The 26,374-nt window shown below is 41.3% G+C and overlaps 2 protein-coding genes and 1 pseudogene across 8 annotated transcripts; 1 reads left to right on the forward strand and 2 right to left on the reverse strand.

The window, feature by feature from the left end:
* Positions 1–557: 557 nt before the first annotated feature.
* Positions 558–7,520, reverse strand: LOC103720006 (ras-related protein RABE1c-like). 7 transcript variants are annotated; one of them, XM_088713853.2, is made up of 9 exons: positions 7,392–7,520; positions 6,996–7,152; positions 1,946–2,018; positions 1,686–1,786; positions 1,515–1,580; positions 1,317–1,414; positions 1,064–1,126; positions 881–973; positions 558–796 (listed from the first exon to the last, which is right to left on the reverse strand). In XM_088713853.2, the coding sequence occupies exons 2-9, from the start codon at positions 7,066–7,068 to the stop codon at positions 713–715; spliced, it is 651 nt and encodes a 216-aa protein (XP_088569979.1). In that variant the 5' UTR covers positions 7,069–7,152; positions 7,392–7,520; the 3' UTR covers positions 558–712. The 7 variants fall into 7 exon arrangements, with proteins under 7 accessions (XP_088569979.1, XP_008807736.1, XP_026665376.2 ...); XM_008809514.6 differs by having other exon boundaries at positions 7,325–7,470; XM_026809575.4 differs by having other exon boundaries at positions 1,515–1,786.
* A 4,402-nt stretch (positions 7,521–11,922) lies between these two features.
* Positions 11,923–16,125, forward strand: LOC103720007 (soluble inorganic pyrophosphatase 4). Its single transcript, XM_008809515.6, has 9 exons — positions 11,923–12,095; positions 13,264–13,405; positions 13,534–13,562; positions 13,885–13,950; positions 14,030–14,137; positions 14,409–14,474; positions 14,649–14,769; positions 15,241–15,322; positions 15,818–16,125. Exons 2-9 carry the CDS (start codon positions 13,273–13,275, stop codon positions 15,858–15,860), a joined length of 648 nt encoding a protein of 215 aa, XP_008807737.4. The 5' UTR covers positions 11,923–12,095; positions 13,264–13,272; the 3' UTR covers positions 15,861–16,125.
* A 3,372-nt stretch (positions 16,126–19,497) lies between these two features.
* LOC103720016 (small ribosomal subunit protein uS8 pseudogene) lies at positions 19,498–20,287 on the reverse strand (annotated as a pseudogene).
* Between the last annotated feature and the right edge of the window lie 6,087 nt (positions 20,288–26,374).

Raw genomic sequence — 26,374 nt, forward strand, 5'->3', positions numbered from 1 at the left:
TAGAGTCGATAGGAATCCCAGCAGCACTTTAGCCTTGAACCAATCCTGCTACAGCACTATGATGCACGTACTGCTCTAGAGGCCTTGATTTGGCACTCAAAATTTCTACAAACTGAAAGCTGAAGATCTGTGCCAAGTTCAATCATAAAATAATATTTTAAATCCCAGTACGTTGGGAGAGACAAGAATAGGGGCAAGACGACTCTGCCCGTCCATGCAGAGGAGAGAGAGAGAGAGAGAGAGAGAGAGAGAGGGGGGGGGGGGGGGGGGAGGGGGGGGGGAAGAAGAAAAAAAAGAAAGGAACGAAGGAAAAAATGATCAAAGCGAAAGAAAGAAAAAGAAAATAAATAAAAGCAAGAGGAAGAAAAAAGAAAGAAAAAAAGAAAAGAAAAAGAAAAAGAAAAAGAAAAGAAAAGAAAGAAAGAATTTAAGCAAATTCTTCCCTTTTTTTAAAGACTAGCTGAAGATGGAAAATCAGTAATTTAAGCAACAGTGTTTTCCATGATTGCAAGACAATGCATGTAATATCAACTTTCCACCGAGTAACACACTACAACTAATAGTTGAAAAGAATTGATAAGATTAATAAGACAGGCACCCCACCATCCATCATCATCTCTATTACAATCATTATGTATATCACAACCAAATTTGTTCCCACTAAAGTCAACAGTCCCAACCCCCTCTCCCAAAAAAGAAGCACGCTTATTTCTCAGGAACCACAGCATGCCGGTCTTTCTGGAGCTTTAGCCTCACCAGCTGCCAGGTCTGGTTTGTTAATCTTAATTGTCCGATCCTGTGAACATTAATCATTATGTTATGAACCTGCAAACAAATCGAAGAAAGCAATACTATTTTTTTCTTGGAATAGGACTTCAACCTCAGGTTTGTTATCAGTTTCTGCAAGCCTCTGCTTGATATCTCTAGCTATCGAAAAGAATACCTGCTCCACATTTAGATTTGTCTTTGCACTCTGGAAACCAAGAAAGTCTGTCACGAAATAAGAAGGAAACAAAAATCCAGCTTTTTCAAAATATGTAGAAAAGGAATTGCTAACACATACTGTTTCAAAAAATTTAATGCCATATTCATCAGCAAGTGCTTGTCCCCTGGAGGTAGGCACCGCCTGAGAAGGGTCAAATTTTTCATTATTCAAATATGGAGCTTAGCTTCAGGGGAAAAAAAATGAGTTGAGGGCACCAGAACATCTAACACAACAACCTAACAGTGAGAAACCAACAGCGAGTTTATAGATGCCTTGCACAAAAGAAAAAAGTCATACGTTTAGCCTAGAGATGGTTTGTTGTGGGTCTTACTCGTTTGCTCTCATCCATGTCAGCCTTGTTGCCCACCAGAATTTTGTTTACATTATCAGAAGCATGCTGTTCAATGTTCCGAATCCAGTTTCTTATGTCTGTGTATATTGCAGAAGCCAGAATCACAGGAATCAGAAAAAATACAGGATGAAAAATGCAATGCATCTATTAAGGCCAAGCACTGTAAGAGGTTGTTACTGTTAAAAGATGATTCGTCAGTAACATCATAAACAAGCAAAATACCCATGGCCCCACGATAGTAAGCTGCAGAGAGACAGAAACCAAAGGGATAAAACTTACACCAACAAATCAGTAGAAAAGCAAGAAAAAGCAACTGAGCAAGGGCAACCCAAGAAAATATTAACCCACCGGTTGTGATTGTTCGAAATCGTTCCTGCCCAGCTGTATCCCAGATTTGCAGTTTAATCCGTTTGCCATCCAGCTCAATGGTTCTTATCTTAAAATCAATGCTGCATTAAAGCAAACCTTGAGCTAAGGAATCCATATGTATGTATGTATGTATGTATGTATGTATATATTTCACAGCAGAGAATTAGAAAACTGAAGCAAAAAACATGTATATCAATTCCAAAATTCACCACAGCATCGTTAACTAAAAGAAAACCCACCCAATTGTAGTGATAAAACTGGTGGTGAAAGACCCATCTGAGAAACGCAAAAGAAGGCAACTCTTACCAACACCTGCAACAGCAGACACCATGTTAAAATAATTCAAAACAGCAGCTTACCACAACAAAATAATGTGCAGCAGATTGGCTCTTTTATGCACTAACTTTAATCTCATATCAAACAGAGAACAAGAGAGGGGCACGGTCGTAGGAACTGACAAGTTATCTTGTATATAACAAAGTGCCAGTGATTGCTGCCTTTCAGATGCCAACCTTAAAGATTTGCTAGAGAACTATCAAAAAGCAAAAGTCCAACCATATCGAAAAAATGAGGGATAACAGCTATTATTTTTCTTTTTGCATATTTCTCCATCTAGGATAAGTCTAATGAGTGCAAACAGCAACAAAAAGCAGCAAGCATGTAAAGCAACAAGGAATAGTTCATAACAAGCAATAATCTAGCATGTTCTCCATGTGGCGAAGAAGCTGGTGACAAGTGAAAGAGACTAGCTCATTACTTGGCAGGAAGAAAAAAGTACGTGTGTAATAAGCCAATGTTCACTCAGATACTTCCATTGGTGTTTTTTTTTTTTTTTTTTTTTTTTTGCATTTTCCCCATGGCAACTAAGATAAGTCTAATGAAGGGACAACAGCAACAAGCATTGATTTCCGAAAAAAGGAAGAAAGAAAGAAACAATTGCAAGTGCCATTAAGTAGAATCAAAAGTGAAAATGTTACTTACTAAAGGTTTTATGAGGCAGTTGTATGTCAGAAAGAACAACCTTGTTTTTAGTTTGAAGTTTATTGGGTCATGCAAAAACCTTTCTATTTACTGAAGGTAGTATTGAAAGCCATCAGGAGGTCACTAATAAAATCAAAAAATATATCAGGGTTATGCAATTATAAACTAGTTGTGAAGGTGAAGGCAGAAAATAACCAGTATTTGAGAATGCTCACATTGCATATTGAAATTTTAGTAATAAATTGGCATGACATGCAATTCTGGCATATGGAGTTTCAGGGACCAGAAGGGGATTGTGTGGCAACCATGGCTCTTAAATGGAGATATGGGAAAAGGTGGAGTCGTATGAATGAAGTGGAATGTAAGGAAATTGGAGTCCGAGTGATATAATAAACCACAACAAGCTAGAACTTTTTTCCTAGAATCAAAGTATCACTTCCAAGTCCATAACAGAAATATTACGAGGACAGATAGTAGGTCCTACCATTGCAGAATAATCGAAGGAATAAGCAAAGAATGAGGTATTACATGCACAGAAAGTACTGTTGTGACACATTTTTCTAAAATGACTTCAAGTTTACCCAGTTTGCATGCATTAGCATACCATCACAGGGCTTAATGTGTAATCAATTCGAGGAATTGCCAAATAGTGTTGCTACAAGACTAAACAGAACCTTTAGAGGCTCTATTACCAACCAGAAGGAACCCTTCCAGAATTAGCATTGTCAACAACCACAGTGAACCATGACAAAGTTAGACCATTGCACATTTACTGCTTTTTGGTCTAATCCCATCAACCCTGTCATGCAGCTCCCATGGCTTCTCAAAGCTTTTCTAAATTTTCATATACCACAGGTTCAAACTAAAACCTAGTTTCAAGTGAAGCAATTGTATGGCCACTACATGCTTCACATTTAACTCTCACATGGTTAAAAAATCTCTACTCCTTTCAAATTCATGTTTTTAAGACCCCACAATAAACCATTACTGAAAGCCTTACATGATAAAAGTATAGTGAATACTAAGAACTGTACTTCTCCACTCATGTATCTAAAACCATATCCATGAATACAGTGAACTTTCTAGGATATCTTCTAAATGTTTCAATTCAAGTATTCCATGGCCCCCATTTCCTCCTCCAACAACACCAAATAAGATTGAAAGCACTTACCTCTTAAAATATCACAGTTTCACAGAAAGAGAGGAAATAGAATCTTACAAGACCTATCACATGTTTCATAATCTATACCACCTTGACAAGGATTTTTGAGGTCATATTAAGCCAACCCACCAGATGTTAACAGGCAGCACCACTAAGCACTCAAAATAAATACCAATTGTCAAGAATGAGTGCCAACACTTGATAAGGCCCATCAACTCTCTTGCACATACTAGACCCAAATAATTTACAGAGTTAAGGGGCAGGCAGTCAATGACAAGGCAGGTAGCCAGCTTGTCCCTTCACATTCATGTGAGTTGCTCGTTAGCATCCATGTACCAAGTTGTCCCTTCACATGCATGTGAGTTGCTTGCTAGCATCCATGTACCCTTTTTGCTTCGGTCAACAGTCATAAGATATATGTCTACCACTCAAATGGAGCACTATGTGCACCACAACTACAAGTAACAGGGGATCTAACTCAGACCAACCAGAAATGTCTACCTGGTCAAGACTTTTTGGCCAACTTCAGCTAAAAACAATACAATACTGGTAAAACATTTTGATTTTACTATACCTACAAATAGCAGGCTAACCACAAGACACTCAGACTTTCAATAATTGCTTTATTATCTTTGGTTCAGATGCAGAAAATATAAGAAAGGACCCTGACTATTTTTGCAAAATAATAATCTGCATTGGCATGCCCAACAGAATGTAAATGATGAGTAATACGAATTTTTATATGATCAGTTTCACGGTGAAATTTCTTCAATAGTGTAAAAATGGCAGCATTAATGAGACTTCACCAAACCCAAATTCTCTGAGGTTTTACATGTAGTTTATTATGAAAGAACACATTTAAGGATTCATCTTCTATCAATTGAACCATTCCGTAAAGCTGCAAAAATAAATAAATCAAATAACTAAACATCCCCAGTGAAGTTAAGGAACCATCAGTCATGCATGCACATAAAAGGAACCCCTACATTTACAATTCAAACATCTACATTCTAAATTGAATATTATGCTTTGAGATAGACCAATCATGATAATGCCATAACAACATATATGTCAATGAACACTTGGTCACACTACCAGCCTGCTGAGCATTTTGTTTTTTTATCACGATGGGAAAGCCCAATGAAATTAGCAACATATGGTGAATAGAAACATCTCCTGTTATTCATAATTCTTCTTGAATTGTTGCATAGCATGCAACGTAGATCTCCAAAAACCTGAAGGCTACCTTTTCTGTAGTGTCCCATCAAAAGGCACCAAACCCAAGTGAAAACGTAAAACTCCTCCCAAACATCCAATGCTTGCACCTTGCCAACTCCCAAAGTAGAAAACATAATCCTCAGTCACCTCATAAAGTTTATCTCGCACCTTCAATTTCAAAACAGCCAACAAAAATGTCTTTAAGGGCAGCAACCACTAAATGTTCTGCCCTAGTAAAGCTTATCTAGATGTTAAAGACCTTTCTTGTTTATCTAACCAATGAACTGACAAAGGCCTCCCATCCTGCCCAATTTATCAAGGAACATATGTTCCATGTCTTCTCGATCACCAGGAATCTTTTTGAAAAACTAGGTTCTATATCTACTAGTGTCAAGTTAAATACATCTGGCAATATTAGGCAGGGGCATGATTACGTGAAGCAAAGAGCTATAAATGATCCAAGTAGTTTTTGGCGGGGGATTTGAGCATATGTCGATGGTTGTAGAATGGTTGAAAAGTAGGTTAAGAGCCTCAGAGTATTGCACTCATGAAAATTAAACAGCAAGCCTATAAAATATGTTTTAAAGCCAGACAATAGCATATTCATACAAGTTCATTCCTGCTCCATAGACAAAGAAAAAAGAACTTCCAGCTTATATTAAGATACTATCCTCTCATGTTGTTCAGACTACTGAGTGAAAACATTATTAAGCATACACCAACTATTAAGTCTCATCAGCATCATAATATATGCCATGTTGGATAACTAAATCCATTTAGGCACAGATGTAGACAGCAGAGACATCTAATCACTTTCATAAAAAGTCACATACTGTGCAGTTTTGATACTATAACAAACCAAAGCTACTACAGTTTACAAACTTTATTTGACATATAACCCACTAAAGAAGTTCATGACATTGAAAAGATCATACCATTTCTAAGGTTGGTTCCACAAGCATCGATCATATACTAGAAGTTTCCTCAGAAGAATATGGAAAGGAACACATACACTTGCTAGCAAGAACATGGAACAAATTTACATTGCAACGGGAGTAAAACTGGCATGAAAGAAGGAAATAGTATAAAGCTTCAGGTATGAATTATTATTAAGCCCACACATGCACATTGAAGCTTTATCAAAGAGCAGCCCAGAATCAATGTTGTCTGAACATACTCAGACTTTTTTAACATTAAACATATATAAATCAATTATAAGGTCAGACCGGTCAATGAAGGTGCATTTATATTAAAAATCCTGCATAATATCTATGCAAGAAGTTGTCATAGACAGCAGATTGGATGGTCATAAAATTTATCGAACAGAAAAGAACAAGGCATGAAATTCTAACAGGTTAGCTCCAGTGCACTCGTCTGGGAAAGATGCGGCGAAAGCCAAACAGAGTGATAAGTCAAATGGTAAAATATATTCCTTATGATATCATAGAACATTCAACAAATCCATGTAGGCAAATAGTTGTGGATCATGACTTATCCCAAACGCGCTCAATTAAGCTGCTTTCCGTAATAACAAAAGCAAAACCAGTCACGCGTGAACAGCAGCGGAACTCTCCGTTCCATATTAACAATGGGGGTCTCCAATCAAAACCTGCAAAAAAATTGGACAAGATCCCGCAGGATTGATCTCCCAAATTGAACTACATAAAACCTATTCAGATCTTCAGTTAACAACCAATTTGAGATCTCCACTTCCTAATATGATATGGCTCATCATTCCAACGAATGAACGAGAAATCAAATAAAGATCGACCAAACCATTAAAAGGAAAGAAAAAGAAAAGGAAACTTAACCACACAGGACGAAATCCTTATCAGAACGAAATAAATCATAACCCTGGAACCACAAATCAATCGAAGAACTACCAATCTGAAGTACTCGATAAAGGAAGAGGAGTACGTAACCCTTACCGCTATCGCCGATCAGGAGAAGCTTGATGAGGTAATCGTAGTCGGCCCGAGCCCTAGCATGTGGAGCAGCCATCGACGACGAGGAAGAACGATGAGAAACCCGATCAAGGCCCCCAAAATATCCTTAACCCTAGAATCGAATCACAGATCCGTCCCTCTGGCAAAAAGGATCGCAATGAGACCACTGAGAGATAAAGACGGAGATGTAACGAGGGATAGCAAGAGGCGAATAAGTGGGGGAATGTGAATAAAAATAAAAGTGGGGAAGATTAATAAAATATAGAATCTAATGTAATGCGGGAAGGGGGAAAAGAAAGGAAGAGAGAAACCGTTGAAGAAGGGGGGGGGGGGGGGGGGGGGGGGGGGGGCGCGTCCATTGAGACGAAGCTGGCTTACTAATTTTATTTTCCGCTTCCTCTCGTCGCTCGGGAGTCCACAGTCGAGAAGGTCGCTCCCCCGACCCCGGCAGCGAGTCGGGCGTCGTGACTCCTTGATCTCTTTTTCTTTTCTTTTTTTTTTATTTTTTTTTGGGTAAACTCTTGGCAACCTTCAAGGCAAAAGGCATTAGAGAGGTGGCCCCGTGCTTTCATTTGATAGTTAACAAAAAAATAATCATGCAAAAATTGAAAATTATTTAAAAATTTTATTTTTTTAAAAAAAAGCATTTATATTGTTCTTACATGAATATAACCTGCCAAGTCAAAAAAAAAAACTGATACAAAGAACATGGTATGTCCGCAACAGTCGTCCATGTAAACTCTCCCGCATGCCGAGTAACAAAGAAGGCGACCAAGTCTGCCACCCTATTCGCCTCCCGATATACATGGGCTGCGTGAAAGGAGCCCATCCCCTTGACCAATCTGCAAGTCTTGCGGAGTAGCGGGTGATCATCGCCAAGCCGATCCGCCCCCTATAACCAGTCAATAACCGTAGCAGTTCCTCTCAAGGTATATCTTGTCAGCTCCGAAAACCATCCTCGCATAAGAAATACCCTCTCAAGAAGCCTGAAGCTCCACCTTAGTGATGGTCGGGCCGATAGTCCGCCGCCCACTAGTGGAAAAGGAACTGAAGACGCCTTCCAGATCTGCACCGCCCTGGGGCACCTCAAGATGATATGGCTAATAGTCTCCTCCGCATCCGAGCATATCTCTCAATACGAAGTAATCCGAAACCTCCACCTAGCTAATAATTTTAACTTGTTCAATTTAGATATATCACAATAAAATTATGTCATATGATCTGCTTATATGGCAAAAGAGAATAGTGTCTCATATAATGTTCCGTGACAATTTTGTTACGATAGTCAGATGCCTAGTTAGATTTAAATTTAAAATTTTGAACAATTTTTTTTACATAATTATTTCTTAACAAAAATAAAAAATGACACCATGTCAGGTTCTTTAAAAAAAAGAAAAAAAAAAAGGGGAGAGAGAGAGAGAGAGGAGGCATCACCTGAATGGTTCTAACTTGTATGACTTTACTATTTGTTTTTATTAATATGTATTTGGGAGTCGGAAACACACATGCGTGCCTCACCATGAATTGCACTAGTGTGGCATTAATGGCTTGCAAGCAAGCAAGGCCGGCCAAATTTTGTACGGTTGTCCATGCCAAATTGCCTATGAAGTAAAGCATGAGAGTGCTTTATTTTGTTACCAAAACAATATAGAAATGATAGTGTTGATTTGATGCAGGAACGATGGACGAATTATGTTGGGTAAGTCCAGAGACCATTTTGAAATAGCATATAACTTGGTGAAGAAATCAAAGTTTAGTATTAATTATATTATTAGTAGCTCGTAGTTGTTGTATTATTTATGTGTTATTAATATTGAGTACCTTTAATATTTCTAAACTATTAGTTATCGCTGGTGCATGATGTCTTTTAGAATTTGTAAAAGTAGTTGTTTATTCATCTTTTAAAAGGTTGTAAGTATCAATACGGGGGGATATGCAACGAAAACTTATATTTGTGTAAATAGAAAAATAGTGAAGATATTAAAATGAAATTTATATTCAAATTTCTTTGAATTTAGTAGTGGACTTTACTTGTTATATCCCTTTTCTTGCTTGCCTTTTTTTTTTTTTTGGTCCTTTCTTTCTCTTTTGCTGACCTTCTGATATTTCCGGTCTCACTTGATATTTGAGCATTAGTTCGATCTCCCATCTTTTCTCATATTCTCTTTGAAAAACATCTTTCTTAAATCATGTTTCCTAACAACAACGGAAGAAATGAAGTCCTTTCGCATCATGAGAAGTTACTTTCTCCACATGATGAGCCCAAAATAGAATGAAGACTAGATGAATGAGCAACTTCAAGCCATGTATTCTCAGCTCGCGAGAACTATAACTTCTTCAAATGATAGATTGCCATCCTCTAAAATTGTCCCTCCATCACAAAATCAAGATCAAAATCAACTCAAGGACAAGATACCATTTAAAAAAATAGCTAAATTTAGGAATCCACCTCAAAATCATCATAATATGGCAATATCTTATACTCTAAATTCCCTTTCCACGACTCTTGCATCTTGTCCTCCATCTCTTGAAACTAGTGCAGTGGCAAAATTTAAGTATGCCTATGAATATATTGATCATGATGTTGAATCATAAGTAAGCATTCTTCAAGCCAGCGACCTGAATCCTTAATCAGGTTGGACTTCATGCGGGTTAATATGCACGCCTTAAGCCCTTACTTGCAAATTTAGATTTTTTTTCTTTTTTTTTGCTAAACCGGGTGATCTATACAACATGTGTACGGATACACCCAATAAAATCAGAAAACAAAACATCCCGGAGCTCCCGGGGCAGCTCCCCGTCCCCTGCCCATAAGGTACTACCGGCATGGTTAGCCACATATGTGGCCACCCAATCCGCAGCCCTGTTGGCTTCTCTAAACACATGCTTCGCCTGGACCACCCCTCTGTCCCTAATCATCAACCAGATATTGCGGATCAAGGGATGGTCGGCAGCACCAGCTCTCAGACCCCCTGGATCCAACTAATGACCGTAGCCGAGTCACCCTCCAAGATGACTGATCTAGCTGAGAGCACACGCTGAGCGTATCGAAGACCCGCCCAGGCAGCTCTCAGTTCCGCTCCAGGAACCGTGCAGTCAAATAACTGACAGCCTCCCGCCGCCACTACCCTGGAGGTCGGGTTCCGAATAACAAAACCCGCTCCACCTATCGTGCCACCATCCAGCACTGACCCATCAAAATTGACTTTGAGGAAGCTTGGGGGTGGGGGCTCCCAGGTGAAAAACACCGTGTGAGAAGCTGCCGAGGCAGAAGGGGAACCCCAGATATCCCGAGCTATCAAAAATCCATCTAAGGAGGAAGCACGACTAATCTCTGCCGCCTGCGCCCGGGCGCTCTCCGCCACGAGCCTTGGCGACTTGCTCTGCTCACCAAAGGTTCGAGCATCCCTTGCCAGCCATATCTGGTATGCTGTGCAGGTCGCTCTAACCGCCTCTTGGCGTGTCAATGGGTTACCCGACCACCAACGGATAGTTCGTAAGAACTGGTCCCCTTGGGTCCAACCCTCTCATGGCAGCCCCGCCGCACACCACGCCGCCCTCGCCCATGTGCACTGAAACAGTACATGGTCCACCGACTCATCGGCTCCGCATGCCCCGCACTCTGGAGGCATCCTCAAGCCCCGTTCGCTCAGTACTGTTCTTGTCGGAAGCCGAACCCAGACGACTTTCCATAAGAACAGTGCGACCCTTGGATGGAGGCCTAGGCGCCAGACCCAGGCACACTCCGGTCCTGGCTCATGCTTTGGCCGGAGCACACGGGAGAGGTCCCCCACCCTCACTCCGGTCCTGCACGACGTGCTCCACACCCGGGCAAATTTAGATCCTTTGCGGTGCGATTTTTACACCATAGAATTTTGTACCATCATATTAGCTATTTTAGTGATGGACAACTCTCATTTATCCTGAAAGATATCCACATATTTTTCAATATGATACACGGCGTATTGAAGAGTCAAAGAAAAGCTACGGTTTGTAGGATAGATGATGTAGCGGATATCCACGATAATGCTTCACTCTGCGGTACAAAATTCACTCAAAAAAAAAATTCCTTCTCTTGACTTGGCTACTCCGATTTACATTCGACTTATATCCATATTTAAATAAAAAATAAAAAATATATTTTATATCTAATTTGTATACATATTTATTCAGAATAAATATAAAGTATTTAAAATCGAATTTATATTTGTATTTAATTAAAATAAATATACTAATTCCGATATCTTACTCGTTTCCATTAGAAAAATGTAGATATTCGTATAAATATTTTAACATTCGATTCATATTCAGTGATCGGTTTTCCGCCTTCCATGGTGCAGTTCTGTTCCTCCAACTGGTAACTCGAGGCTCTTATTTTTCCCTCCCAAGCACGGAAAGAACCATGTCACGAAGTTAAACGATACTTCTAGAAGAAATTGAAAGATATTTTTAATTGGAAAATGAATTGCTGACAGGGATCATACGAGGAGGACCTTTCCCTTCCCTGCGGAGAATGCCTCTCTCCGGCTTTAAGGAGACGTCGCTTCCACGCCATGCGCACCGACGTACAAAAGTCGACGAACGGATCACGACCGTCCGATCCGGATCGCCGCCGAGTCCGACCAGGGCGACCGTTTGGAACGCGTCCTACTTTTACCGGTCGGGCCCACATACAGTGGAGCAATTAAGTCAAGCCACGTGTCGTCGAGCTGGGATCGACATGGTTTTTTTTTCTTTTCAGGGTAGCTTGGAATTATTCCGCAAGCCCGACCAAGGCGACTGTTAGAAGCGCGTCCTGGTCTTATCAGTCGGGCCCGCAGACAGCGGAGCAACTAAGTCAGGCCACGTGTCGTCGAGTTGGAATCGACATGGTTCTTTTTTTTTCGCCCCGGATAGCTTGGAATTGATCGGATGATGCCAAGCTACTTTAAATAGCAAGCGGGAACGCAAGCCCGCACTCGATTTCTCTTTGCCGTTCTCTCCCCCCTCTCGCTATAAATTTCGTATCTAGGGTTTTGTTTTCGTTCTATCTCCTCTCGTCGAGATCCGAGAAGGGTTCCGTTCTTGCGCTCGGTTTTCGAGGTACTGTTTCTTTTTTGGCATCGCTTCAAAGATACTGGATTTTTTTAGGGCCCATGATCCATGTTTGAGCTCGCTTTTGGTGCAGTTGGGGTGGTTTTGATGAGAGTTTTGGGCATGGAACTTTGGATCGAGTGATTATTTTGTTTGAGCTTTGGTTTGATGCATCTGGTTTGGGCTTATAACGATTTAGAACGAAGATTTTCTTATTAGATCGTGGATTTTTGATCATTTTGGTGCGATTTACAAGGCATTTTATTTTATTTATTTATTTATTTTTTTTGTTATCCATGGATATGGTTTTCGGTTTCTTATAGTTCGGATGGGACCTTGTGGTAGAAGCTGGGACGGCGCTTTTTACAGAGCTTTGATTTGCATTTCTTCTCTCTCCGACCGTTATGGATCTAAATCTCTTCCTATTTTTTTCTAGGATATATTTAGTTTTCTGCTGATTATTTATACGAAGTTGGTGGATTATATATTCTCACCATTACTGCGCCAGATTCCATGCTACCCAGTCAGAACGCGCACTTTCCAAATCTAGAGCTTATATTCTGAATTTTTTTCAGATTTATGAAACGAGTAAGGGATTCGTCAGGAAAAAAGAAAAAAATTACTATCGATACACATCGCTTAGATGGATTTATCTGGTATTCTGTTTGCTCTAGCCAGATAATCTAACAGGGGGAAGACAGAGGAACATTAATAGCTGACTCATATTGGGGATCTGGAGACTTTGGTCATACTATATAATCTGTTGGGTTGTTGCTATGAAGCGATTCACAAGTTTTCGATATGGAAATGTTCTTGAGACTTTACTAATTTGGTAATATAGATCTGCCGTTTTCTCAATCCTGTTCTACATCTAGATGATGTCCATGTTATTTACTATCTATTCTGCTGCGACAAATTCAGCAAATACAATTCCCATATATGCTCTTTTGAATACCATTCTTCCATAGTTTCTTTTAGGGAGGTTGATTAGACAACCATGGCATCCTCTTAAGAAAGTGATTCACAAACGACTTTGCCATTTGTCTAATACTTCGTGCAATTAGAGGATTTATTTGCTAGCTGATTTTGTGCTACATTTTTTTTCCTAATAGTTGCTGTTTTTAAGATGTTTTCGAGAGAATTTCTTATTTTGGAAAATTGACTGTATGTTTGCCAGCTTGTCATCATGCCTCCACCTCTTGAAACAGCAAACAAATCTTCTGTCTCGCATATGCCGCATCCACCTCTCAATGAAAGAATCATTTCGTCCATGTCCAGGAGGTCCTTTGCAGCACATCCTTGGCATGATCTTGAAATAGGTACTCATTTTTCCTATAGACATATCATTTAGATTACATACTGCACCATTCACATTCCTTTTTATTTAGATTTCTCTTCCCTCTTTCTCAGTATTCCTTCTCACCTGGATTTTTCATTCTGGATGCAGGTCCTGGTGCACCTTCTATATTCAACTGTGTAAGGATGTTGTTCTCTCTTTCCAAGTGAATTTTAGTGTTTGTTTAAGCTTGATAATAAACTAGGCACTGGAAAGAGATGCCTGAGCATTACTAATGGCTACTTTTGATTGTTGTGGGAGTTAGTAGTACTTCTAATGAAGATCCAGTGTTGCTTAGCTCTTCAATTTGAGTTCCTAAACCTTTGCGAGCAATCTGTGAACAATGCTACTCATTAAAAAGAACTCATATGAATTGCAAAGATGAAGCTAAGAGTTGTCATCTGTTAATTAGAGATTGAGGTGTCAAAAATATGATTGATGAAAGATTGGATATTCTTGCAGGTGGTGGAAATAGGTAAGGGAAGTAAGGTGAAATATGAACTCGACAAAAAAACTGGGCTGATAAAGGTAATCTAGAAACACTAATCACTGTTGCTTTAGTTTGGTGTTATACTGTGTGATTATCATGTTTCTTCTACATGTGCAGGTTGACCGTGTGCTCTACTCATCAGTGGTATACCCCCACAACTATGGATTCATCCCCCGCACTCTTTGTGAAGACAATGATCCCATGGATGTATTAGTTATCATGCAGGTATTTTGCATTATATATTTTCAATTTCACTTTAATGGTTGCCATGTGAATATCTCTAAGTGTGCTCATCATATAAGCAATATTAAAGAAATGTTAATGATTTAGTCTCAAAAGGAAATTAGTAAGGTAAGTGATACAAAGTTTGCACCCCCTTTTCTTCAAGTGAACACCCTCGTGCTGTTTTTCATCATTCTTATGCTTTATCTTGATTCAGTTATTTTCCCTAAAATTATTGTTGAGGCATCTCTTATCTCTGTTTCTATTTTTACAGGAACCTGTGATTCCAGGATGTTTCCTTCGGGCTAAAGCTATAGGTCTCATGCCCATGATTGATCAGGTGTAGTTCTGTGTACATATGCATATGGTGATGATAGTTTCATGACTGGACTATTTGATTGTACTAACAAGTTCCAATTTTTAAGGCATGACGAAGTTCAAAGCATTTTTCTATACCATGAATAAGCTTTAGTTGTTTTGAGGGAAGTGCTTATGCGGTTGTTGTTGGAAACAGGGGGAAAAGGATGACAAAATAATTGCAGTGTGTGCGGATGATCCTGAATACAAGCATTACTCCGATATTAAGGAGCTCCCACCTCATCGCTTAGCCGAAATCAGGCGCTTCTTTGAAGACTGTATCCTCATAATTTAACTAGTATTTAGAGTTAGCTGTATGAGCCAATTGATATTAGGACATATGAAATGATTTGGTCATCTCTATGAGAAGGCCTAGTAATCTCAAGACTTAGAACCATTTCCTGCCTTCATAATTTCACAATATACAATTCTTTCTCTTCTTATTCACCTAAATGCCTATCAATTGTTTGGTATTACCTAACCTTTTTACAGTTGTATTTTGGGCCCAATATATAGATGCTTCCTACTGCTACTGCATGTTCGACTTCCTGTATTGGATGTTTGTATATGTTCATGATTCATCTCATGGTGGATCTTACCCTCTCCAAGGGACTGGCCTGCATTATAGACTGTAACACGTGTGCCCCATAGTGCACTGAAGCCATAGGTCCATAGCCAAATCTAGTACGTATTTATACTTCTGTGAGATCATGATATTAATGGTTTTCTCCTTGAACATGACAAATCAGATAAGAAAAATGAAAAAAAGGAAGTTGCAGTGAATGACTTCCTCCCTGCCACTGCAGCTTATGAAGCCATACAATGCTCAATGTAAGTGTGTGTGTGTGTGTGTGTGTGTGTCTATATATGTATATATACATATCTATATTGCATATTTTCTGCATATTGTGCACTTAAAATCAGCAAAGAATGATTACTCATACATGCTAATGCCAAATCAAACTTTACAATGAAAGTTGGTTAGCAACAACCATAAGCTTGCAGTAACCCATCATAGAATGTTTGACATCAGTCCATTGTGATTTGCTTAAGATGCAACTTCCCTTGTTAACTGGTAGTTACTGGTAAGTGCTAACAAGTTAAAATATGGAGAAACTCCCATCATGTGCATGTGTTAGTCTGCTGTTAATGGTTTTCTTTTTAGTAATTGATAAGCATTGCTCTACACATATGCAATTTCTTTCTCTTTTTTTTGTGAATGACTTGCACTGCGCATATGTAAGTTCTTTTTCTTTTTCTTTTTTTGTGAATGACTTGCATCAATTCTTTGTTAAGTACTTACATGTTCTTCTTAAATCTTTGAAGGGATCTCTATGCAACTTACAGAGTGGAGAGTCTGAGGAGGTAGGATTCTTCAAGGATTATGATACATTGAGCGATCATTCTCAGATGACCTCTTTGAAGCTGCAGTCTCCTTTACATGCAAAAGATACTACAGCAGAAAACTGTTTTGCATGGTTGTCATCACTAGCTGGTGTGATTGAAACATGTGACCCAGAAGAAATGAAAAGGAATGAGGAAATAAAAATAGGCATATAGTCCTTGCATATGATATAAAGAAAAAACTCATGAACCTTTATATGCATCTCTTAAATAGGATGTATTTTGATGAATTTGATTGTGCGGATGTTCATTGAATGTTGACAATTTCTCCTATTCATACTCTGACAATCTTTTGTTTTCTGTAACCACACCTCGTTTATATATTCGACACAGAAGACTAGAGGTAGCATTAACATCATCAGTCTTGCGGCCTTCGGGAACTGATGCCATGCTCATATGCAGGTTTATATATTTTGCCTTGCATGAGGAACTGCTACCCCCTTTTCTGCTACTGTAAGGCAGTTGGATTAGTAAGAGATTTGCTCATCTATCCATAGAAGTATAGATTTTTCAAGCGGGGAAAAATAAACAGGCCATAACCTGATCGCCAAAGCCTCCCTCATTTGTTTGTTGTTCGTGATCCATATACCAATCTCTGGAGCTCACCCCTAATGTGCGTCAAGTTTAAAATAACGAGGTTGCCGGTTAATATGCTCTTTAAATAAATGGGATTATCGGTTTGTTGTGCCACCTTAACTTGATATGTTCATCTCGAGGGCCAGCATTTCTTCTTTCTCACGAAGGGAGGATTCGCTTCCTTCGTGCCCATCAACTGTTGGATCATCCAGTATGCTGATCTTAAAGCGCTTCGAATTGTTCTATTCATCTGCCTGCACAAATCTCAAAGCAAGCAGCGGGTGATCCAATGATGGATTGAAGCTGAATCCTTATTTCGTGCTCTCGGGCGAAGGGTACAACCGCTGCTCTCATTCCGAAGGGAAGTTGACCTGCACCTGACATATAAAAGTGTTTCGCAAGGAGAAAACAATGAAAGCTTTCCAGGCTCGTTTATTTGGATCTTGACTATCTCAGTGAAAAAAGAAAAAAAAAAAGAAAGGAAACACTTTTGATTCAAAGAGGCCGGTTGTATGTGATATCAAAATGCCCCATTTTTGTTGTTCATCCAAGTACATGTATCTTAAAGAACTCTATCCTATATCCTATCATATTTATCTACATGCACAAATCTCAAGGTCTTCTATTCTTTATCATCCATCCACCTGTATAGATCTTAAAGCGCTTCATCTGTTATCTTCCATCCACTTGCACGAATCTCAAAAGCACTCCGCTTGTGATTTATTTATATGCACAGTCTCAAAGCGCTCCACCCTTTATATCCATCCATTTGCACGAACTCAAATTGCTCCCTTTTCTATCATCCATCATAAGGCATTTCATTCTCTATCATTCATTCGCCTACAATTACATAGATCTCAAAGCGCTTCATTCTCTATCATCTATTCACCTGCACAGATATTAAAGCATAATATCCTCCATCATCCATTCATCTACACATATCTCAAAGCAAACTATTCTTTATCATTCATCCACCTACACAACTCTCAAAGCGCTCCATCCTGCAAAAATCTCTCATTTATCTGCTTGCTCAAATCTCAAAATACTCCATGCTCGGTCCTCTATTCGCGTGCACAAATCTTGAGCACTTCATCCTCTATCATTTACCGGTCTGCACAAATGTCAAACCACTCCATTTCGTCTGCACAAATCTCAAAACATTCTATTCTTTGTCATCCATCCACCTGCATAAATGTCGAAGCCTTTTGTTCATTGTCATTCATGTGATGGCATGGATCACAAAGCGTTCTGCCACGTGACACTTCTTTCTTCCCCTTCAATTCCCACCAAAACAAGAGCCGATTGCTAAGTTAGTAAAATGGGCAATTCCAAAATTTTACAAAGTTCAGTTATTAGATGATCATCATATGATAATGTTTTATAATAGAGATAGACAAGTAGATAATTTTGCACCCAATTTAAAATTTTAGCTGCTATTTGATATTTTTAAAATTTTTGCAAAAAGAAAAAGCGAGAAAGGGACGAGCTCCCCAGATTCCGCCACTAGTTGATGTAGTGGAAAAGGAGCTAAATGGCAGTTAAGTGGAGCCAGAAAGAGACGTGCCAGAGGCATATGCGGAGAAGATCCCTCGCATTTAAGCCGACAAACAGTTCGCTACTAATATCTTCTTTATGAGGCGAATGGACAGGACACATCTATAAAAGGCCGAACTCCCTCTCTCCCCATGAATTCCTTCATGGACTTCCGCATCAATGGCCTGGTCGCCCGTCCGCAGCCTCGGGCACTTACTGGAGCAGAGAATTAAGGCTGGCCGTGATGGTGATCAGACCATGCAGGGCAATTTAGCAACTTTGGCAGAATATCGCGTGATATGATGTAAGGAAATGGTATAATCTCTCTTTTGTGATGCTTTAAATATCTAATCCAGTAATTTTATTATGAGTTTTACCCCCTTGTGTGCGTCTCTCTCTCTCTCTCTCACTGCATCATTTACAATTTCACAATTAACCGTGTGGCCTGGGATTTGAAGAATAAGAGTTTTTTTTTTTTTTTCAATCCGGTATCTGCGCCACCAGCATCTTTGTTTGATATTTCAATTACGTACATGCTGGGCAATTGGATCTCTTGCTGTGCCATGGAGCTCAAAAACATATAAAAAAGATAAAAGTATTGCATCTTAACATATACGAAAACCAGGACCTCTTTTACAGCACGCCCTGATGGTTCCGCAGTGCGGGCATCCGATGCCTGCTGATTAAAATAAAAAATTGGTGCCATTACGAAGGCTACTACCTAAAAGAGACGTGAAGAGCCATGACACGGAGAAGAAAGAAAGTATTCACACGGATCCTGCTTCCCAGCTTCCCGCAAACAAGCATCTAATAGCTGGTTAAAGAGAAAACAAGGTCCCAACCAAAAAAGATTTGCATGGTCTTTTTCCAGCCTAATTCTGGCAATCTCGCAAAACAGAAGCACAACAAGTGCTAAGTTTATCGATCCTCGAGGCCTCTAAAAACCAAGTTTTGATGTCTCAAACGCTCCTAATATTAAACTTAAAACGTCGGGCGGTTCCTCTCTACCCTCAATAGGCAATTGCATAGCGTAAGATCCCGAATTTCGAATTGCTGCCTGAGTTCTTGAATGTACCATTAACCGGATCAACTTGGTTCAAATTTAATCAGACTGCTGAAGCGTTATCCTGAATGGGCAAAAACCAAACCGAATACATCCGCTAAAAAGCACTAAATCAGCTCAGGGAACACCGCAAAGTTTCATTGGAATACCCCCTTGATCTCATGAAGATGGTGACTAAAGAATGCAACGGAACCATCATTAACAAAATCTAGGTTACAAAAGAACTCAAGTAATATTTTTACAATGGCAACTGAATGTGGAAATAAATTGAGAATCTACAGTGGCTGGTGAAAATTAAAAAACGAAATAGCCTAGGTGAATGACAGGCGAGGGGGAAAAAAGAAGGAAAAATCAGGATCGGTAACAATTAGCACTAATAGAACAAAGTAAATTATCTTCTTCGAGTAACAGATTTAATTTCCTCTTGCAGTCAAAATGAAGTAAACATCCAAGAAACAGAAGGGAAGAACAATCCTCTGAAGTTCCATAAGAGGAACCGTGAGTACGGTATTACATCCTCTATGACAAACAAACCTAGTACTTTGCCTCCAACATTCTTTCTCCTAGCTTCATCATGGTCCATGATGCCTGCGGACGTAGTCAGAACAATGCAGCCAAACTGCAAATTCAACCAGGACAAGAATGATGTCATTACAACTGATGCATTAGTTTGTAAAAGGCATCAGCAATCTGCAATCTATCTGAACTCACAAATTAAGTAAATCCTTTATTATGATAACAAGATTCTACAAGTCCAAAAGGTTCTATCGAGTCTAATGTGAGCAGGCTCGCTAGTTATAAGTGAAAGATTTTAACAACTAACCTGTCGTGATGGGAGCAACCTTGCAGTCCAGGGCTCAATTTCTTTGACACCAACATCAAAGCGTGGACTAATCACACCACACTTGTTCAACCGCCCATTCAATTCAACCACAATCTTACCAGCCCTGCGATCATCTACATATTCAAACTCGCCAATGTATCCTGAAAAACCATGTATTAGCAGAAGGAAATCAAAATGGTGTATTACAAATATCAATATAAGAGAAGAAGAAGAAGAACGGAGGGTCGATAGAATGGAGCTAACCATGCTTCTGCATGACCAGAAGAAACTTGACGATGACTTTTGAGGATGGTCTGATGTTGACCTGTCGCTTCCCGCGCTTCTCAGCATTGTACATGCTCTTGAGAGCATCATTCAACACACTAACTCTCGCCATCCTTATTTAGACTGCAAAGAACAGCATAAACTTATATGAACCACACAAAGGAACAGTTCATTTTCCCTTATCAATAGCCTTAGTCATATTAGCCTTTGGGAACTGACAATACAATAAACACGAAGTTAAGATGAAAAACCTCATAAGAAACAGCAGAAAAGCCAAAGATTCAAGTGAGTATACAACATAGTGCGACAACCAAACTTGGCTTTGCTATCATTATAAAATCAATGATAAAAAAGCTGAGCAGCTGCCTCGTCATGGTGTGTCTAAAAACATTTTCTGTAGTCTGCTAAATATCTTCCATATGACGTAGAAAGGCAGAGATCATCAACCACACTATCTGTTAGTTAAACATTTAGAAGAAAAGAGAATGGCAAGATACAACATATCAATAATAATAATAATAATAATAACTCATATCTGGCAGTTCAGCTGTATGAGGCTTGGAACACCAAACATAATCCATCATCTGGGGGAATTTGTTTGCTATATCCAGTTACAAGCCTTTAAGTGTTATGCACCAAACATCAAGCAGTCTTCAAAATATATGGAAACAGAAATGCTTGCTGGTCCCTGGAGTTGCATCCATTGTAGGAGGTGCCTGACGAGATCCTAATTTTCAGGCCTGACCCCTACTAGATTCTGACCCATGAAAAATCCCACATACTAGAGTGGATCATGCTCTAGAGGCATTCTAGCAGTACTCAAATAGAAAACATCATCAAGAGGTGGTTACAGAGGTAATTATTGATGACACTTCACTGGAATTTCATGCTCATGATAAAAGGCACTCTTAGCAGTAAAAATTAACTTACGAAAGGTAGTGCAACTAAGACATGAGAAAAGGATCATTATGCCTTTTCAGTTAGTGAAGATGAGGATTACTTTTCCATGGTGTTCTTTAAATTACAATTTTCATGAATAGCATAGGAAAACAGCATGCCATACATGGCAATTACGCAGGATAACTAGCTTGACTTCTCAAAGGATGATGTCATCATCTGCAATTTGCATTCACAATCACAGACTTTCTTGCTTTTTTTCCTTGAGTTTTCGCAGCTTTCCAACTTTGTCCGGGACACAACTCAACTCAAATAAGCTTTAACATCGTTTGGGATATGGTACCAAAACACAGATATACATGAATTAAAGTATAGATGGTCCTAATTGAAAATATTTAATCCGCAGAATTCTTTTCAATACAATGCCCTTAACACATTCTTGCACACACATGAAGTCTGCTTATAATCTAGCTTCAAGAGTTCTGGTCTTGCAATACAACCAATTGTTTAAAAATTGACAGATAGCACCTTGAAAAATGAGCTTCCAAGAATACAAAAAATGTATATATTTTTCATAAATTAGGTTTTAGAAAAAACCAGAAGCAGCCAAACCCATGAATTCATGTATGCTCATATACCCACAATTAGCATGTCGGTGCCTACTAGTTTTCTGCTCAAATACACCTGTCTACTTGTAGATAATTAGTTGAGTTATGGTGCATGAGTATCACTCATTCTTCACTTGACAAATCTACAATTGCATGTGGATTAAAATATCCTCTCACTTGAAACCCTCCATCCATGTACATGCAAATCATGCACTGAAGCTTTTTGCTCCCAACTTGATCAAAACTCATGACTAGCACTTCCAAGACCACTGGTAGTATGTTTTGCAAAATTTCCTATTCTGTTCTATCAATGCCATTAACCATCCATGAACTTGATCAGACCACCAATCGTGCATGCTTATGGATCCACTCTACGCTATCTTGTCCAATTAACATGGCACAGGCTTTTCTAATCCTTTCAGTTTTTTCTCAATTGATAATGCACATGTGATAGGTCCCGATCAGAAGCAGGAAAGGTGAACAAGAGAGAAGGATGAAGTCGAGCCAAGTAGGAACAAAAGGGAGAAACGGAATGATATATTTTTCAGCTCGTCTTACGGTGAGAGCTAGACCAGTGCAATGAAAATAACACACTCTCTTTTGGGTGAGAGAAGACCCATACAAAGTATCACTCAATTCACGTCCCATATCCCAAAGCATACACCACATTAAATACTTCCTCCCTTTTCCCATGAAACCCGGACCATCACTCTTCACTCCTCACCATCACTCATCCACTCCCGTAACCCACGGCCTGAGCTTCGGAGCTCAACTCCCCCTTACCTCGTCCCACGTCCACCTCGTCGTACCCCACACGCGTGGCTTCGGGGCTCGTCTCTTCGCCTCGTTCCGCGTCTCCCACGTCGAGCCGAGCTTGCATGCCTGCCTTCCCACTTCCCACTTTCCGAGCGTCTCCCACTTCCTCCGTTGCTCTTGCAGACGCCGAGCTCTTCTTCCCTCTGCTTCCATCGTGGGTGATGAAGGCCCCCAGATATCGGGGATTGGGTCTTCGGACCCGCTGTGGACGAGTGCACCTATCATCCCTCCCCTCTTCAGGTGAAACCTTGTCCTCAAGGTTTGTCTTAGGATATAGTTCCTTTAGCTGCCCATAGTCCTCCCAAGTTGCGTCCTCTTTCGGAAGTGAACGCCACTGCACCAAGATTTCTTCTGTTAGCTTTCCTCCTTTGTTAACCCATCGGTAGTCCTTGACAAGTTCGGGCTCTAGCACGAGGTTGCCATCCTCCCGTATCGATGGTGGCGCAGTGCAGGTGGCTTGTCCTTCTCCCAGTCGTCTTTTGAGAAGTGATACGTGGAACACCGGATGGACCTTGGCAGTCTCCGGCAACGCCAGCCGGTAAGCAACTGGCCCTATACGCTCAGTGATGCGATAAGGCCCGAAGTACTTTTGTGCTAGCTTCTGGTGAGCTCGGCGGAAGACTGTTTGCTGCCGGTACGGAGGAAGTTTTAAGAACACCCAGTCGCCTTCTTCAAACGTAACTTCCCTCCGTCTTTTGTCTGCCTGTTGCTTCATGTTGTTCTTCACCTTCTCCAGATTACCTTTCAACTCTTTCAGCAACTGATCGCGGTCGACCAAGTTTTTGTCGACCTCATCTACCACTGAAACACCGTCCATATATCGAATAATTGTTGGTGGAAGTCTCCCATATAGTGCTTGAAACGGTGTCATCCCGGCAGTGGAGTGGAAAGTGGTATTGTACCAGTATTCCGCCCAAGCTAAGTTGTGCTCCCATGTCCTTGGGTACTGACTGCACATGCATCGGAGGTATTGCTCCACGCACCTATTAACCACCTCAGTTTGGCCATCAGACTGCGGATGATAAGCCGAACTCATGTTGAGGGAGGTCCCTTGTAGTTTGAAGAATTCTCGCCAGAAGGTGCTCACAAACACAGGATCCCGATCACTAACAATCGACCTTGGCATCCCATGTAAGCGGGCCACTTGGTGCACAAAAAGCTCTGCTACTCCTTTAGCAGTATACGGGTGAGATAGAGGCAAGAAGTGGGCATATTTGGTCAGCCGATCGACGATAACTAGTATTACATCTTTACCTCTGGACCGCGGTAGTCCTTCGATGAAGTCTAGGGAGATGTCTTCCCAGACTTGCGTAGGCGTCGGAAGGGGTTGCAGTAATCCAGCCGGAGCTTGAGCTTCATATTTTTGTTGCTGGCAGACCACACATTCTGCCACAAACCTTCGGATATCCCGCTTCATTGCTTCCCAGTAGAAGGCTTGAGAGACTCGTTTGTAAGTTCTCAAGACTCCGGAATGCCCTCCGACCTTGGTGTTGTGAAATTCCTCCATCAGTTTGTTGCACAGGGGTGACCTCGGAGGAATCAGGACCCGCTCCTTATAATACAGGACTCCTCCCTTGAGTTCGTAATCCTTCATGCACTCAGGTTCGGAGTCTAGCTGCTGGATCTTATTTTGCAGATAGGAGTCCTCTCGGGTGGCAGCCCGGATCTCCTCCCAAATGTCAAAGAGCGGTCGACTAATGGCATGGAGCAGGGCTGCTTCAGGTTGGCGAGACAAGGCATCCGCGGCTGTGTTGTCCTTCCCGGGCTTGTATACAATTTCATACTCGTATCCTAAGAGTTTTGCGACCCACTTCTGTTGTTCTGGTGTACTCACACGCTGTTCTAAGAAGTGTCGAAGGCTTTTCTGGTCGGTGCGGATTTGAAATCTTCTTCCTAACAGGTAAGGTCGCCACATCCGCACGGCCTCCATGATCGCCAGCATTTCTTTGGCATACGTGGACCATCCTTTCTTCCTCACACCCAACGCCTTGCTCATGTAAGCTAAGGGCCTCCCCCCTTGGGTTAGGACAGCTCCAATTCCTTTATCTGAAGCATCAGTTTCAATTACGAAAACCTCTGAAAAGTTGGGCGTGGCTAGTACCGGGGTGGTAGTCATGGCTTCTTTGAGGAGGTTGAACGCTTGCTCGGCCTGTGGACTCCATTGAAACTTCCCTTTCTTTAACAAGGTCGTTAAAGGGGCGGCGATGATCCCGTAATTCTTGACGAACTTCCGATAATACCCGGTAAGTCCCAGGAATCCCCTAAGTTCCGTTACGGTGGTTGGCTGCCTCCACTCCTTCATCGCTTGTATTTTGTTGGCATCCACCTGTACTCCTGCAGCCGAGATGATATGGCCCAGATATTCAACTTGATGTTGCTCAAACAAGCACTTAGATGGTTGTAGATAAAAGCAATGTTCTGTGAGGATCTGGAGCGTAGTATGGAGGTGAGACAAATGGAGCTCCCACGTAGCGCTATACACCAGGATATCGTCAAAGAAAACCAGGATGAACTTGCGTAAGAACCTTCTGAAAACGGAATTCATGATGGCTTGAAACGTTGATGGAGCGTTACATAACCCGAAGGGCATCACCAGGTACTCAAAGTGGTCGTTGTGCGTGCGAAAAGCCGTCTTGTGGATGTCGTCGGGGTGAACTCTGATCTGGTGATATCCTACTCGAAGGTCCAGCTTGGTGAAGAAGCTGGCTCCGTGCAGCTCATCCAGCATGTCATCAACGGTAGGGATCGGAAATCGGTCTTTTACAGTAACAGCATTCAACGCCCGGTAGTCCGTACAGAACCTCCAGCTGCCATCCTTTTTCTTTACAAGTAAGACGGGAGAAGAAAAGGGGCTCTGACTCTCCCGGATAATCCCGGCGTCCAGCATCTCGGTGACTTGTCGCTCGATCTCATTCTTTTGGTAGTAAGCATACCGATATGGCCGGACGTTGACGGCTGAGGTTCCGTCATAGAGTGGAATCCGGTGGACAAAAGCTCGCTCCGGCGGAAGCCCTCGGGGTTCTTCAAAGAGAGGGGAGAACTCTTGAAGCAGCTTCTGTAGATCTCTGGGGCATTCTCTCGTGTCAGACCCGGAGGGTTGCACCTCGGAGCCTCTGATCATGACAGCAAAAAGTTGAGTCCCTCCTTTTAGTTCTCGCTGAATCCCTGGGAAACCCAGGGCTCGGGCGGGACGTGCCGGTTGTCCGGAGAGCTCACACTCCCGTCCATCCCACCAAAACTTCATAGTCATTTGCTTCCAGTCGCAGAGCACGGGTCCCAGCTTTTCTAGCCATTGGATGCCAAGGACAGCGTCCAACCCGACAAGCAGCAGGGTGTAGAAGTTCACCAGGAATTTCTTCCCTTGCAGCTCAACCTCCACTGCCCGGAACATCTCCCGGCACTGAAGGATGTCTCCGTTCGCAACTCGGACTTCGAACGGTACAGTGGAGTCAATGGGGAGTCACAGTTGCTTGGCTATGCGGTCACTCACAAAGTTGTGAGTGGATCCACTGTCAATGAGGACCGTCATTGGTTGCCCTTGTATTCACGCCATCACCCGCATCGTCTTCGGTCCAGTCCATCCAGAGAGTGCGTGTAGCGAGATTACTGGTTGCGCTTCTTCCCTGGTCTGGCCCTCGCCATGAAGGTCAGGTTCCCCATCGCCAACTCCGTCCGCGTCCTCCTCTTGGTCCGCTTCGATTAAGTGAACCTGGGGAGTTTTGCACCGGTGCCCTGGAGTGAATTTGTCATTGCACTTGAAGCAAAGACCTCGCTCCCGCCGTTGTTGCATCTCCTCCCATGTGATGCGCCGGATCGGCGTCGGCGCCGGTAGCCGCGGTGCAGGGAGACTCGGGTTGGGCATCCGTGGGATACCAGTC

The sequence above is a fragment of the Phoenix dactylifera genome, chromosome 17, assembly GCF_051530095.1.
Source record: "Phoenix dactylifera cultivar Ajwa chromosome 17, Ajwa_hap1_PhDact_Kaust_v1.1, whole genome shotgun sequence".
Taxonomy (NCBI): domain Eukaryota; kingdom Viridiplantae; phylum Streptophyta; class Magnoliopsida; order Arecales; family Arecaceae; genus Phoenix; species Phoenix dactylifera.